At 45.5% G+C, this 16,063-nt stretch overlaps 4 protein-coding genes across 12 annotated transcripts in view; 2 read left to right on the forward strand and 2 right to left on the reverse strand.

The window, feature by feature from the left end:
• Positions 1 to 170: 170 nt before the first annotated feature.
• LOC108144302 (angiotensin-converting enzyme) lies at positions 171 to 2,921 on the reverse strand. The gene is made up of 4 exons (XM_017268995.2): positions 1,824 to 2,921; positions 717 to 1,283; positions 336 to 649; positions 171 to 275 (listed from the first exon to the last, which is right to left on the reverse strand). Exons 1-4 carry the CDS (start codon positions 2,813 to 2,815, stop codon positions 259 to 261), a joined length of 1,890 nt encoding a protein of 629 aa, XP_017124484.1. The 5' UTR covers positions 2,816 to 2,921; the 3' UTR covers positions 171 to 258.
• A 103-nt stretch (positions 2,922 to 3,024) lies between these two features.
• LOC108144300 (sodium channel protein 60E) overlaps positions 3,025 to 16,063 on the forward strand; it is a 36,594-nt gene continuing 23,555 nt past the window's right edge. For all 9 annotated transcript variants that reach the window (XM_017268988.2, XM_017268991.2, XM_017268987.2 and 6 more), the window contains exons 1-3: positions 3,025 to 3,858; positions 4,256 to 4,575; positions 7,037 to 7,567. In XM_017268988.2, the coding sequence (XP_017124477.1) occupies positions 7,531 to 7,567 (37 nt within the window). In that variant the 5' untranslated portion in view covers positions 3,025 to 3,858; positions 4,256 to 4,575; positions 7,037 to 7,530. The remainder of the gene's footprint in view (positions 3,859 to 4,255; positions 4,576 to 7,036; positions 7,568 to 16,063) is intronic.
• On the forward strand, positions 12,610 to 13,947 carry LOC108144304 (loricrin). The gene is made up of 2 exons (XM_017268996.1): positions 12,610 to 12,720; positions 12,790 to 13,947. Exons 1-2 carry the CDS (start codon positions 12,703 to 12,705, stop codon positions 13,759 to 13,761), a joined length of 990 nt encoding a protein of 329 aa, XP_017124485.1. The 5' UTR covers positions 12,610 to 12,702; the 3' UTR covers positions 13,762 to 13,947.
• Positions 13,802 to 15,662, reverse strand: LOC108144305 (mitochondrial thiamine pyrophosphate carrier). Its single transcript, XM_017268997.2, has 2 exons — positions 14,510 to 15,662; positions 13,802 to 13,907 (listed from the first exon to the last, which is right to left on the reverse strand). The coding sequence occupies exon 1, from the start codon at positions 15,498 to 15,500 to the stop codon at positions 14,532 to 14,534; it is 969 nt and encodes a 322-aa protein (XP_017124486.1). The 5' UTR covers positions 15,501 to 15,662; the 3' UTR covers positions 13,802 to 13,907; positions 14,510 to 14,531.

The following is a 16,063-nucleotide window of genomic DNA, read 5'->3' on the forward strand; positions in this document are numbered from 1 at the left end:
AGTTTTGAGCAGTCTAGTGCCAGTAAAAAAGTTTTATACTTTCGATAATTTTTATTTTACACTCATTAAAGATAAAAAATGAAAACAAAATATTTTAAAATCATATTACTCCCTTCAAAATAAATGCTTGTTTGTGCATTTATAGGTCGTGCCCATAGGATTCATTGCTATTTATGTTCTTATGCGTTTATTCAGAGGTAGGATATATATGCGATACAGTTAGATAAAAGGCAATATCATGCTGAACATACTGGGATTTTAGTCCCTGCGACACACTGCAATCGAAAGAGAAACTTAATGTAAAGTGAATCGGAGTTTTTCGTCTCCATACTCACATTCGTCGGCATCCCAGCCTGGTTCGATGTCCAGCTGCTTATTGCGCTCCTTCAGCCAAGTGAAGAGTGGGGCAAAGTACTCCAGGATGCCGCGTCCGCTCAACTTCCGCTCCCCGGTGGCAATCTCCATGACATCGCGCCAGTGGCGAGTGGCCCCCAGCTTCATCATTTCGCGCATCTTCATGCCCGCCTCCTTGCTGTCGTAAAAGTCGCAGTTGTGCAGCGGGAAATCAGGATCGCCGGGCCTGTATTGGCCACTGGCCAGGCAGAAGGAGCGGTAGAACTGGAAGCCCAGGATCTCGGCAAGGAATTTTCTGTTTAGATGTTAAGTGGTTAAAAAAATCTCAACTATCACTATAACAAGTATGATAGATAACAAACTTGGTGTTGGAGGTTTCCGGGTTCATGCCACGATAGAACTTAAAGTCCAGATCGAAGTCCTTGTTGTTCCGGTTCGATGGCGGCTGGACTCCGGCGAATTTATCCTGGAGACCCCAGTAGGCGCAGTTGTAGTCCTTCACCCCAATCCGCCCGTCCATCACGTCCACCAGAAACTTGTCGTTTATGAAGTACTGCGGCACGGCGATCAGGGTGTGAACGCCCATGCGAAACAGTCGGTTGAGGGACTGCTGCTCCGTGAGGCTGTCGTTCAGCAGGATGTGTAGGCGGTGCAGGTGGCGCGGAGTGCCCGAGGCCAGGATAACCGTTTCACCCAGGGCTGCGCCGAAACCGGGACATGGCTCCGTGTCGAGACCGAAGGGCAGCTGCAACTTGTACAGGTAGTACTGGAGTTCGGCCATTGTGCCGTGGATCTGCATCAGCTTCTTGTAGTCCAGTTTGGGACAGTAGCGCAGGGCCACGTCCGGCGGAAAATAGTACACCTGCGACTTGCAGTCCGGCCCTCCCTCGTCGTCCTGCATACGCCGGGAGTAAAGGTCATAGAAATTCCTGGGGAGCACAAATTTTTGAGTGGTTAACACAAGAAATTTTAAGGAATACAAGGCTCTCGCCATTTGTAATTTAAGAAATTAAAGAAATAAAATTTTTTGGAAAGTTATTTTCTTAGTTGTTTGTACTTTTGTTTGGGTCTTAACAAAACAATGATTCAGATTCAAGAGTTTTTAAAATTTGTAACCGAAAATAAGTTTTGAAATACTGAATTTTTACTATTAAAAATATATACTATTAAAAATATATATTTCATTATAAATAAAGAATATTCTAAATACTTTTGTCAATATAGTTTCACAAAATACAGCCTTTGTCCTTCAAAATATAGGGCATTCAATGTTATCATAACTTAATGTAACTTATACATATGCTCAAGATTGCCCATGTATCTTAATTTGGTTCAGTAATATTAATCAATTTAAGATTTGTAATACGCATTAAAATCGAATTACAGTCGTTTAAAAGACTATTTTAGTATTTGTAAGAGCTGCAAGGTTATTTAAACTTCAACATAAATTTCTTTTCAGTGTAACTTACTCTGTCAGAATATTAAGGCCCAGCGACTCGAAGAATTCGGCTGCCTTGCGATTGATCTTGACGGGCGGGACCAGTACCTCCTCCAAGCGGCGATGCACGGAGGGCAGTTGATGCTGTTTGCCTTGGTGTGGGGTGCGGAAGAACTGGTGCGGGTACCAGTCCTGCGACAGGATCTGGTCCATGATGGGTGCGGATATGGCGCCGTCGCTTTTTGTGTCCGCCTTGGGGTAGGTGGACTGCACCTCGTGCCGCAGATAGGCGTGTAGCTCGCGATAGAGTGGCATGATCTCCCACACGACCGCCTCCAGTTCGGCTTGGAAGTTCTCCGTGTCGTAGTGGAGGTACCAGGTGCGCGAGGGCGTCACATGCCCATTGTAGGTGGCTGCGATCCTCAGCAGACGCACGTAATCGATGAATGTGGACTTGGCTGTTTCCTTCTCGTTGATGGCCTTGCGCCAGGCAAACCAGTTGATGAACAGATCCTCGTACAGCTTGGTGCGCATGTTCTTGTTCACGATCTGTGGATACATGGCCAGCGGGCCATGGGCGGAGCAGTCCTCGTGGGGACAGACCAGCGATCCGCTCACAAAACTGTGCATCTGGCGCAGCAGGTCCTTGGCCTGCTCGTAGTCCTTGGGCCGCAGTCCCTGCAGCTGCAGCTTGGCCATCCGCTGAACACGCCGACGCAGAAGTGGGTCATCCAGTTGGGCCACTGGCACCACACTCAAATTGGCCGCCAACTCGTACAGCAGGCGATAAGTCTTCGCCTCCACGTCCTGCTTGTTGTTTAGCACTTGTCCGCCCAGCGGTGACTTTCCCTTGGCCGTGAGCTGCAGGAAGATGGTGCGCTGCAAGCCCCACACGCTGCGCATGCGGCTGGTGGCCGAATCAAGGATCTGATTGGTGGCCAGTTCATAGCCCGCAGTGTGATTGGATCTGGAGTGGCAGTGCCCGAATGCCACTAGGAGCAGCACAAAGGGTACTCCCAACATTTTGGCCTAGGCTGGCTTCCGCTTTGCCTTGATAAGTTTATCTGGTTGCTTGTTTATCCGACTTGGGCTTTGCTTCCGACTCTGGCGGAATCTCGACGAGAACTGAGTCGAGAAAGTCGAGCTGCAAGCTTATCATAGTACGGGTACGGCGCTCTAAGCTTATCTGCAATTGCGAAACGAAACGCAGAACCCCAGCTGGTGATCTTGCGAGCCAACGTTGCGTATACGTCACGTGCTGGTGACGACATTACGTATACGCGGCGTGTGCCAGCCAGAGGCGGAAATGGCAATGTGGAGGGGAAGGAGGGCTGGCGGCCATACCTTACACCATTTTAGACTGATGAACAGCGTCCGCATGCTGTTGGCTTTGTTAGCCAGTGGCCCATATTCAAGCTTAATCATTTTGACATTTTCACTGCATGGCAAGAGGGGGGTGGTGGTGGGGGATCCCTTTTTGGCCCGCGGTGCAGTAGCGAACGAAATTCAGATTCGGAATTTGAATCGGAGGAATAGAGGGAAGTTCGCCAGAGCGTGTCTTTCGCTCGTGTGGCATGTGGCATGTGGCACGGCATTTGTTTATGCCGGCTGACCTGCAAGCAAAAAAGGACGAGGGGGCGCAAACGAGAGCGAGCGAAAGAGAGCATTTCCCCGACGAGTCCGTTTTTGGCAGAATACAGGGGAAATTTCTGTGTGTGTTTTTTCATCGCTCTGCATCGCGGTCGCCCTGCAGATTACGTCAAACGGAAAGGAAAACCCGTTAGCCGAGCTCAGTCGCCGACGAACCTTAGAACCGAGCAGTCGCCATGCGAGCGCACGTACGTACTAGTGGCCCAGTGTGTCTTAGTGTGAACCAAAAGTGAAAAAGCACAAGGAATATGGTGAAAAGCGGTGGAAAACATTGAAATCGGCCTGAAAAGGCTACATAAAATATCGCAGAAAGGACCCACTCACACTCACACACACACAGGCGTACGCGTGTTTCAACCAGCACAAGTGCATTCAGTGCGAGGAAAATTCTTCAGCGCCCAAAAATAGAGTGAAATGTGTGCTGCATGTTGTTGTTGTTGCTGCTGCTGGGGGGGAAACTAACCTACATTTTCGCGCTCTTTCGCACGCTTTCGCATACACACACACACAAACACACACTGGTAGGGAGGCCCTTAGGATATCTCGCTCGCTCTCACTTGCAGGGCCGCAAAAGAAATCAACAGTAAATTGTAATAACACTTCTCAGTCCGCTGGAGTGTGTATGTGTGTGTGTGTGTGTCAAACAATGTGCGTGCCCAAAGTTTTTTTGCTTTGTGTTTGTTTCTGTTTTTGTTGCTGGTTCCGTTTCCCCCCCACCCCCCTACACCACCACCTTCTCCCCACTCAGATTGTTGCACAGTTGCGACTAAATAAAAATGTAATTAATGTAAAATAAAATCAAATAAAATACAGCAGCAGGAGTAACAACAACAACAACAACAACAACAACTGAATCGGGTATAGTGATTGGGCCAGTGTTGGGAAGTGGATGTGGAAATGGAAGTAAAAATGGAAGTGGAAGTTTAAGAGTGAAAAGCAAGTGCAAGAGTGTGTGTGTGTGCGCGTATTGCAGGCCCAAGAAAGTAAAATACGAAAATAGATATAGAAATAGAAATAGCCGTAGTGAAAGCACACAAGCGATTACATAAAGCCCAGCTATCATCCCGAACATCCAACAACCAGAATAACAACTGCAGCGGATATAGTAAACAACCTATGGCCAATGTTTAAAGGTAAAATCGAACATTCAAATTGGTAGGGGGACGGTGGGGTAATGGGGAGTAACCACAATTTGGGGGTCATAAATTAGCTCTTGATGTGCACTTAACTAGGCGGCCACACTTTCGCTTCGCTACGTTTCGTATCCCTTCGCTTCGTTCTTACGTTCGTGCGAGAGCTAAAAATGGCGAAACGCAAGGGGGACGGAGAGGATACAAATTTGTAGCACAACTTTAGGGGCCAACTGGCAAAGCTCTGCCAGTCGCACTTTTATGGGCCAACTTTAAAACCCACCGCTGGTCACGCCACGCCCAGAAACAGAAACAGAGGAGTCCGCCCCCCAAGGGGAAGGCCCCGCCGTAAAATTGTGAGCCAACAACACATTGTTTAATGCCTCCAGCGCGCCGCTCTTATTGTTGTAATAAAAGTGTTTTTGCCGATTTGTGTGTGCTCGGACCAACAGATGCAGGTGGATCTGTCAGCCTACACTCAAAATAAAATTAGCCCGTAAAACAAGAAATTCGCGCTTAAATTGACTTCTAGGGTATTTTTTCCCTACAATGAATAACGCGTTTTTGAAGTCTAGTTTAAGAACTTGTTCTAGAATGCAGAAAATATTTCTAGAAATTAACTTAAAATTAAATCCATTTGTCTGTGTATAATTTATTCATGATGCCTTTTATTTATCTAAACATATTGTTTTATGAGTGCTTAAAGTATTTGTTGCTTTTGTAATAATGAATGTTGATTGAAATAGCATTTTCAAACAAGATTTCCTATTATTAAAATAATAGCTCCTGAAAATTAGTTCCAAATTTATGCAAATATAGAAACTTGTCCTTGTTTTTAGGTTTTAATTTTTGGTGACCATTTGAAAAACATTTTCTTGAAACTAACAAACTATTCTTGGATTTACAAAAGTTTAGTTTAGATTTAGAATACAGTTTGAAGACAAATTTCTAAATGACTTATTTCATTTTGAGTGTATGGCAGGCCAGCCTCCAGGCCTAATGGCACATCCCTGCCAGCCCAGTCCTCCCAGTGGCAGCGAATTTCCGCCAGCAAACATCAACTGCCATAACGGGGAGGTGGAAACTTGATATTGAATATTTTATGGGCGCCTTCATCTAACGCTTTTCCATTTTCGCTGCCAGTTGCTTGCAGACGTGTCAAGAAGTTTGCGAAAAACACAACAGAAAGCACAGGCCTTACACAGGCAGATAGCCCATATATATATTTACATGTGGAGCAGGCACAACAATGCCGGGAGCAAAAGCAACAAAGCGCTGAGCAATGAGCAGCATCCCCCTGCCACGCCCCCCCCACACGCCACTGCCCACGCAACCTCATTGCTTTTTGTTGGGCGCCCATTTATCAATTCTTGTATCTTACTTTGCTTGTGTCTGTGTGCGGGAAGATGCTAGATTGTGTGTGTGTGTGCCCATAATGTTAATTAACTTTATCTCGCTCAAGCTTTATGTCTTAAAGCGGCGCTCATTTCCCGGCTCTCGTCTCAATTCCCCTCCCGCCGCACCCCCTCCCGCAGGTGTTTATCTCTTCCGTTGCGCACATTACACACACGTAAGTCGAGTGAGTCGTTACGTTACGTATACGTACTGCACGTGGGAAAAAGATTTTTTTAAAACTAACTGGCTTCTGAAATAACATGACATAAAGAAATGCTTTCTTATCAGAATAGATTTGATGAAAGAGGAAATTGTTTAAAATTTAAAAATTTTGATTGCAACATTTTTTTTTCTCCGAAACCTAAATTTAATAGCATCACAAACAAGAAAATAGTAATGATTATAATAAGCTTAGTTAAAAGTTGAAGACCTTGTCGACCAAAATGTCCATCTGTTTCTACACAAACATGCTTAAATGTTCTTTCGTAATTTTACTTTTATAAAAAGTTTTGTACTTGAAAAATACACCTTATTGTGGTTTTAATGTTATTATATTAAAGGTGACGTTTCCATTGGCTTATATTAAATAAATAATTATAACTGAAATATGAAAAAATCGGAACCGACAAAACTAAATCATTTTCACACAAGGATATAAGGGTATAAAAGTTTTACTATGCAAAGATATACAAGTTAAGCTTCCTTTCTTGGATGTCAATGTTACTATTTTAAAGGCAACCTTTCATAGTTTTACATTCAAGGAAAAAATCTGACCCATCTTTGAAGCAAAGTCAAAGGAATTTTTTTAAGTTTTGAATGCAATATGTTTTTGTTATTCCAAGTGTGTCGTGTGTGTGTGTATGTGTGTGTGTGCGTGGGTGGGTGTGAGCGACTTGAGCTGTCGGGGATTAGCGCGCTGCCAATTACCGTTACACGACTCGGCGCAGAGCAATTGTGGGCAGAGGCGATTTAATTTACTCGCAATCCAACCCCACCCCCACACTTACGAAAGCTTAAATCTCTCCACACTCACATCAATTTCTTTACATTTCTTCTCTTTACAAAACAGACGCATTCGCAAAATGTAAAGCAATAATCAACACAACAAAGCCAAAGCTCACAATAGAAGTAGAAGAAACTGAGGAGACGACGAGCTGAGGCGATGCCAAATGCCATTATTGGAAACGGTCGTAGTCATAAGATTTGCATAGCATAGCAATAGCAATAGCAACAGCAATAGGCATCATGAAAGCCCCCAGCGTGATAAGCACTACAACAACAACATCAACAGCAACAACGGCAACAACAAAAGAAACAGCATTAGCAATAGTAGATACTACGCACAAAATGGTTAACAAAGGGAACGGTGACAATATTAACGGTAAACTGAGCGATCCGCTCGCCTGAAAAGTGAGACAGACATATGAGCAGTGTTCGAAAATTGAGTGAGAAGCCAAGAGCTACGAGAGAGAGCGAGAGCGAGACATGAGGCAGCCCTAAGGACCTCGACGAAGGACGAAGGACCAACAGCATCAACCAACCAAACGACGACAATCAGTCAAGATGAGTGATGATCAAACGCTGTCCAACGATGAGAAAGGTGAGTACCCCCCGCAACCCCCTCGTACCGCTAAAGCACAACTTATCCACCGCTATTGATAGTTTTCCAAGCCACCCGGCCTCATAAATATTATGCTTTCGTGTCCAAAATGGGGAATGGAGAATTGGTGGGGGCTCGGTAATGGGCAGGCCATCAAATCTGTATACGGGGGCATATGCATTGAAAGGCCAAGAGCGCTGGTGTCAGGGGGCAGGAGGCCTGCTCCTTCGCCTTCGCCCTCGCCTTCTTCTCCGACATCCTGACAGCGACACCTGCACGCCAAACAAGCGAAAGTCGTGCACAGTGGTCGTGGCACACAGATGTGGTTGACTTAAGTCACAAGACCTTTTTTCAGACAGTTTGTTGGCAATGTCCTGAGAATTGCACGATTAACCCACTTGCCCTTTAACCCATTTATATATACTGGCTATATATTTTTGAAAAATTCATATATATATAATAAACATTTTTGTACAAGGTGGGCCAACAGAAGTCATTCGTTGTTATTTGGAGAGGCCCACCTTGTACACGATTATTATTTGAAGTTCCTAACAAACATCTGAATTGGCTGTTTTATTAATAAATTCAGAAGATCCACTTGGCTGTTTTATTAATACTTTAAGAAGATCTACTTTTTACATTTAAGTGATAATTTTAAGTACTTACTTTGTTAAATAAATTTTATTGATTTTAAAGGGCAATGCCATGTTCGACCTTCTATAGGTATGTTATATGTTATTTATACTTAATTTTTCTATTAGTATTTTAATTCTGAATATTTTAGAATTCCAATTAGTGGTAGACTGCGAATTTAACTTAAAAATAAATAAGTTGGCAAACTTATGAGCTTGACAACGAGCATTCATCATCAGGTTATATTGGTTATATTGCAGGCACTGTGGAAGTTCACTTTGTTAGCGAGCCCCCACAGTGCGAGATAAGGGAATGCCGACGTGGGAGTGGCGGTTTTTGGGGGAGGGAAGGGCGAAGGCATTTGCCTTTTGTGCGTGTTGTGCGCTTTCCTGCCACTTCCCGGACTCCTGTCCTCCTGTCCGGTCCTGCTCATCAACATAATTAAATAGCATTGCTCATTGTGTGCCGGCGATTGCTTGTGCCCTGGCTATGTTCATGGCTCTGGATCGGGGTCTGGGTCTGGGTCTGGGTCTGGGTCTTGGCCAATAAAACGAGAACGGAATCGAAGCAGCTTAATGGAGGGACAGGCCGACCCTAAGGCCGTTTAAATAAATGATAAACAAATCGAAAATGGGAAACGCTTTTGCTGGACGCAAAAGTTTCGGCTGATGACTGGCCATAAGTTACGCAACCGTTTTGCAGGCGCCCAAAGAGAGCGCAATTTGTGGGTGGGCGACTGAGTGGGTGGAGGGTGGTGGGTGCCATTGTCAGCGGAGGAGGATATTCATTGGGGAGGTGAACAATGCACAAAGGCCAGCAGGCGCTGCCTGCTGCGGATTACGAATATGAACGGAAACGGAAACTAATTAAATATGTAGAGCAATTGCATCTGCATCTCGCTTTATCCTCCCGATTCGCTTTTTTTCCACTTTTGTTTGTCCCCGCATCGCTGCAGTTTCTGCATCGGCATCAGCATCAGCATCAGCATCAGCATCGGCTTTTCCTTGGGCAACTACCTTCCATTTCGGCTCGTAAGCCTCGAATTGGATTTGGTTTTTGGCCAGGGCCAGGAAGCGAGTGAAGCGAGCGCCGCATAGAAAGTGCCCCGCCTGCGAGGGTCGTAATTGCCCCACCACCACCACCGACCTCACCCAGTCCCACCGCTCCGAGTCCAAATCCCATTTCAATTTCCATTCACCATTGAACTTGTGCAAAGGTCTGTGTCTGTGCAGCTGCAACTGCAACTGAAGCAGCCACACCACTTGCAACTGCAACTGCAACAATGGCTGCACTTGAAGAAAGTTATTAAACTAAAACGATGAAATGGCAAACAACTCGGAGAAGAAGTTTAAAAAATGTGCCAAGTTGTAAGAACAATTTCAATTTTACTTTGTTTTAAACAATGCTTACAAAGTTTTTATGCACCCTTATGGAGTTTATTATGTATTGAGGCAAAACAAAATTCAACATAATGAACTAGAAAAGTATAAATTCTTTGTTGGTGTAATGCTTTTAATAAAGCTAGCCCCTTTATTTTGATTAAACTTTTTTCTTTCAAATTTCCTTCAAAATGCGGATAATTTCGAATATTTCTATATATATTTATGGTTGAAAGTTTTTATGTACCCTTATGGAGTTTATTATATTTTCGGGCAATAGAGTGCAAATTAATTAACAGTATAAATTTATTAGCAATGTAATTGTTGTCTAAGCTATACTTTTGGCTTACACTTTTCTCCAAAAACGTTTGCTCAAAATGCGGATAATGCATTATAAATTTAAATTACTGCTCTATATGTTTAGAGTTGAGATTTTTATAGAGCTATAACGAAGGTTATGCAATAGATTGCAATACAAGAAACAATGTTTCGATTAAAACTAGTTCCTCAATTTTTGTCAGCAACTTTCGTTTATGCAGTTTAACTATTTCAACCAACTTACCCAGTTTTCATCTTCAAATTTCTAATCGTGCATCAACATACTACAGATATTTCTCACCGTGTGTGGGTGCAACTGGTTTTTTGTGAACAACAGCGACATTGCACGTTGTTAGTTACTTTTAAGTTTTCTGTGTCTGTGTGCAATTTCCTTTTTGTTTTTGGGCGCTTTGAGAATGAATTTGCTTCCGCGTGAAGATGCGGCGGCGAGTCTGGAGTTTCGAGTCTCATGTCGCAAGTAGCAAGTCGCGAGCCCCGGGACGATTATGCAATACGGGGAAGATGTGCGTCTTGTCTTGCATCTGATGTTAATGTGCGACCGCCAACCGGTTGCCCATCGTCATTGCCGTCATCATCGCAGCGGCAGCAGCAGCAGCAGCAGCGGCAGCGGCAGCGGCAGCTTCATCATCGCGAGCAGAGCCCTCGCCGAAAGATGTAATCCAGCATCAAGTGATGCTCTTGTGGTATTGAAATGCAGCTTGAATGGTCCCCAGTTTGAACTTCATTGGACACAGCATCGTGATTATGATCGTCATTATGGGTTCGATTGGCAGCGGATTGTTGCGATGGCGGCAGCAGCTAGTTCCTTATGTAAGCACGCTTTTGTTTACAATCCGAAACAGTTTAAATGTGTATTAATTATTCGGCAACGATGGAATCTGCCTGTCAAGTTGCCAAGCTGCCCAGATGAGAAATGATAATCAGCGACGTAATCGAAATGGCCGGATGGCCCCGATTCCGGTGGTTCGGATGAAAGCTGAGAGCTGCGAGCTGCTAGCTGCTAGCTGCGGCCCACTTGCTGGTTCAGTCACTCAATGCTAATGAAAACTGTAGCTAATCACTGGCGAATGCATAACTGAGAGGTGGGTGGTGGGGTTGTGGGGTGGTGGGTCTTGGATGATGGTGTTAGGTGGCCAATGGCCATGACCTCTTGTCTTGCTGATGTAAGAGGCAAAAAACAAAACCCACGGAACGGTACTTTTTTTTGCGCCAATCTTGCAGCGCCGGAGCATGACAAGATATTTTTGATGCTGCTGCAGGCGAGGCTTAACCCAATATTGCTCGAGAGCCACTTTCCGCGCTGGCTTTCAAAAAGGAGAGCCTCTGACCTGGCCCCAGCCGTAGAACATAACTCAATCTTCGTTCAGCGCTGGCAAACAGCATTATCGGGCTAATTTCCGGCACAGCCAGCAATGGGTTAATGACCAACGATTTAAGAGCCAATCCGAACCACCAGCCCACCCTTGGCCATTCGTTATGCAAGTCCGCCGGAGCAACAATAAGGAATTGCCAATAGGAAGTTCGTATCTGCATAAACATCCATCCACAGCCATATAACATGAACCCCAACAAAATACCTAACGGTTAACAGCCAGCATCGTCAATGTGATAAACTGGCAGTAACAATAACAATAACAACGAGCTTTGGACCAAAACTAAAACTGGAACTGGTCAAGTTGCATATTACCACAATTTGAATTTCGATTTTAACCATTTTTGGCTGCCACAGCAGCTTAGGGCCACTCAGATTTTCACTCTCAAACGAAAGTGGAGCACAGAAGCCAACCAGTGCTCCTCCGGAGAGAGAGTGAGTTAGTGCACTGGGAGAAATATCGTGTATAAAGTCGAACCTGTTTTAGTCGGCAACTTAAAATATGCTACTAGGTATTAAATAAAAAGCCAGCAATTTTAGATGAAACCTTAACTTAAAGAAATACTGAACTAAATATGGCCTTAACAATGAGGTTACCATTTAAATGTTGAAAAAATTGGCCTTAGTTCATGTAGCCGTCTATAAAGACTTATCTAATTTTTACGATAATTTTTTTTATAGACTCATCTTTAATTTCTTGTTTAGTTAAATTAGATTAACCTTTTATTTCTAATGACTGTAAATATATAAATAAATATTACTTTCCACATACCTAATATATTTTTTAATTTTCTTTGAGTGACTTTTTCCAATCTCAATTCAGTCTAAAAAAATCTGGTTATCTTTATAAGAATTTTTTTTTGTATACCTCAAAAATAGTCCAAAAATCAGGTTTTGACTGTAAGGAACTAGCCCGAAAATGCTTATGATGAGCACAACAGTTGCGCTACACTTATGCTAGCAACACACCGTTTAATATAAAAAAGTCGAATCATTTTAAAATCAATTTTCACATAGAATATACATATAATGGCTCCACCGCATTCTCTCAGTGTAGGAGTGAGTGAGTGGGAAGAGCGGACGGAGCTTGCAAAGGGCACATGCTGGGGATGATGTGAAAGGTCAACACTCTCTTGCGATCTTGGGAGAGTGCGGAGAGGAGAAGAGAAGATGTGGCCTTCAATGGGTCGCGGTCGCTGTTGTGAAGCTCCAGCTCCAGTGGGTTTGCTCGTCACCGCCGCCGCCGAAAGAGATTATCTTTGCACTTGCTCGACGGCGTCGCGATCGCTTATGTAACCCCTATGTCTCCCGAGTATAAAACGGCGCGCAGTCACGATTGCCGAATCATTTCCAGTCGGTCCAGAGGCAAGTGGTTGTCACATCCCAGAGTCCTTGTCAACGAATCCAGCGAAATGGCAGCCCGTTTCATAGTGAGTTTGCATGTGCATCATCAGTCCAGGTGGATCCCCTAACCCCTTGATTCTCCCAACCCATCCCAGATCAGCGCACTCCTGCTGGCCAGTCCGGTTGTTTGGGGTAAGCCCACATTTGGGCGCGAGCACGTCCACATTCGCATTCATCTGCCCGAAAGCGGTGGTGACCATGGCGACCATGGTGGCCACGGAGGAGGAGGTGACTTCGGAGGCCATGGAGGCGGCGATTTTGGCGGTCATGGAGGCGGTGGCTACGAGATTCACTCGCATGATGGCGGTTACAGCGCTGGCGGTGGAGGCGGCGGCCATGTGAACACCTATGCTGTCATCACAGAGAATCACAGTGGCGGAGGAGGACATGGTTCCGGCGGATACAGCTCCGGAGGATACAGTTCCGGCGGTTACAGCTCCGGCGGTCACGATGATGCCAAGATTGCAGCCATTGCAGCTGCTGCTGGTTCGTCCTCTGATCATGGACATGGCCACAGCCACGGAGGCAGCGGCGGCGGCGGTGGACACGGTGGTCATGCCATTGCCAATATTGCTGCCATTGCCGCCACCTCAGATGCATCTGCCCATGGAGGAAGCGGCGGATATGGAGGCTACAGCGGTGGTGGTGGACACAGCGGCGGAGGCCATGATACTCAGTTGATTGCCGCTGCTGTGGGCAGCAGTGATTCCCATGGCTCATCCGGTGGTTACGGCGGTGGATACGATGGCGGCTACTCCGGCGGCTACTCCGGCGGTTCCTCCTACAGCGGTGGCTCCTCCTACAGCACTGGCTCCTCCTACAGCTCCGGCGGCTCCTCCTCTTACAGCTCCGGCGGCGGTGGAGGATACAGTGGTGGTGGACATGGAGGCGGCTACAGCAGCGGCGGCGGATCCAGCTACGATAGCCAGGTGGTGGCCGCTGCCGCTGCTTCCGCAGGAGGTGGCTCCTATGGCGGATCCGCATCTTCCGGCGGCGGTGGCGACGGATACAGCTACTCGGCGCCGGCTTCCGGCGGCTGGGCGGGATCCAGCTCCAACTGGAAGTAGGCGGCACTGTCCGGCCTTGGCCATCTGGTCGTCTAGTCTACTGCTCAATGCTTACGCCCTTCAGTTCACTCCATACACGGGACTCTTAACTTATATACGACTCGCTCGATTCGCTCATCCATATTCCACACATCCTCACGCTGATGCTGATGTACAAAATAAACCATGTTAGTGTAATAATTTAAACAAGCTATTTGACAATGGGTGGGACTTATTATACCCTTCACTTGTAGCGAAAACGGGTATATTGTACTCGTTGAAAAGGATGTAACAGGATGAAAGGAAGCATTTTCAACCCTATAGAGAATATATACTCTTGATTAGGATCTATAACTGAGTAGAGCTAGACATGTCCGACTGTTTGTCGGTATGAATGTTGATATATTGGAAACTGTAAAAGCCAGAGACTGGAATTTAACTAGTTATGCCAATTTGTTTCCACTGTAACGCCCAGAAATAGCGAAAGTCTTTCATATCACTATGGGACATGGTAGAAATCACTTATTAAACTGTGTATGTTTATTTGCTCAATATCAATATATTTGCTATCGAGACACACAAAAATGTTCCAAATCGGACCAATATTATATAAGTTATTAGCAAAAACTTTTTTTATATCAACTTGAAATAGTGACCCTGCAATACGTCAGATGGCGCCACCTAAAGCCCGATAGTAGTTGAAATTGGTTAGCTGTTTCAATAGTCGGGGCACTATAATTATATCGATCGTTCCAGCTTTGGTGCTTACCTGATTAACTATATTATGACCACTACTTCCCAAGTTTTGACCGCGCCTTGTCGGCTTCCCTCATGGGGGCGATGCAGTGCCGCTTGAATATGTCGTAGATGGTGAAGTAAACGGCGCTGGTCAGTCCGGCCTTGAGCAGGGTGGGCGACATGCCCTTGAAGAAGCCGCCCAGTCCCTCCTCCCGAAACGTGGTGACAATGCACCCCAGCAGTGTGGGGCAGTCGGGGTTTCGGCCAAAGCTCTTCCTGTCGTGCTTAAAGGCCACCAACTGCATGCGCTTCTTGAGCAGGTCAGCCGGATAGACGAGCATCTTGGAAACCACTCCGGACAGGGCTCCGTTGAGCAAGAGGAAGCCGCTGTGGATCTCCAGCCGCTGCTCGGGCGGCTGGGCCATCAGTACCAGGGCGTTGAGGTACTTATATATGACAAAGTTGCCGCCCACCAGCGGGAAGATCTGCACCAGCGTGAACGGCAATCCCCGGAAAAGGCCCGCCCAGCCCTCCAACCTGTACACCCTTCGCAGTCCATGCATCGTGCTCATCCGACTGCGATGCGAGGAGGGATCGGCGGCCACTATTTGCGTGCGTACCACATCCAAGGGCTGGGTGACCAGGCCTCCCAGGCATCCGGCCAATCCGCCGCAGACAAAGAACATGAGGAACGGACGCTCTATCCAGAAGGGAGAATGGTGGGCCCTGGAGCGAAGCTGCTCGTAGGACCAAAACTGCACCAGGGCGTAGCAAATGCTCAACACCTGACCCGAGTTGTGCCCCCGGAACATGCCGCGCATCCCCTCCTCGGCGTACACAGACCGCATGGCGTGGATCACGCCACGGTACTTGGAGCCCTTGTGGTGCGTGACCGGCTCCACCTGCATCTGGAAGCGAATCTTTAGCACGTCCAGCGGCTGCGTTATGGTGCGTGTGGCAGCTCCGGCAATTCCGCCGCCGACGGCCTGCATTACCTGGATTACGGCCGAATTTTCAGACATCTGGTCTGGATTTCTACTACTACAAAAATGCTAACAATTGTAAGATGGTGCATATATTTTTGCTAGGCTTTGCTGAAGTTTCTATCCATAACTCAATATTCTGTTCGATTTATAGATTTTATATGTCGAAACTTTAATATACAACAAATTTTTCTGACAATAATATAAAAGATTTATTTTTGGGAGCTATTTTCATATGTGGTCTCAATTGGGGCAACCAGTTTAGGTTGGTCATTTTGTATTTCATTTAAATTGTAAGCACAACGTACATATTAAGAATATGTTGCCAAAGTTTCAAAACTGAATTCGGGTCATTCCATGTGAAACGTGCCACCCATTTTTTAAAAATGAAAATATATTTCAGCAGAGGAGCCAAAAAAATAATTTAAGTATTTTTTTTTATAATTTTGCTCCATTTAATTTTGACGGCTGCTCAATACAAAACAATGTATCGGTATAACTTTAGACTCCTTTCATTGCTTAATAATGATTTAATTTAATGATTGAAAATATAAAAAAAAACAACAATATAATCAATAATAAAATAATTCATAATAATTATG

This window comes from Drosophila elegans, unplaced genomic scaffold (genome assembly GCF_018152505.1).
Source record: "Drosophila elegans isolate 14027-0461.03 unplaced genomic scaffold, ASM1815250v1 contig_183, whole genome shotgun sequence".
Lineage (NCBI taxonomy): Eukaryota > Metazoa > Arthropoda > Insecta > Diptera > Drosophilidae > Drosophila > Drosophila elegans.

Excerpts from the sequence above, each read along its gene's own strand:
- LOC108144302 (XM_017268995.2), bottom strand. The coding sequence starts at position 2,815 with ATGTTGGGAGTACCCTTTGTGCTGCTCCTAGTGGCATTCGGGCACTGC. Across the intron at positions 1,284-1,823 it reads GGCCTTAATATTCTGACAGA|GAATTTCTATGACCTTTACT; the intron begins GTAAGTTACACT and ends TGTGCTCCCCAG. Across the intron at positions 650-716 it reads CCGGAAACCTCCAACACCAA|AAAATTCCTTGCCGAGATCC; the intron begins GTTTGTTATCTA and ends ACATCTAAACAG.
- LOC108144305 (XM_017268997.2), bottom strand. The coding sequence starts at position 15,500 with ATGTCTGAAAATTCGGCCGTAATCCAGGTAATGCAGGCCGTCGGCGGC.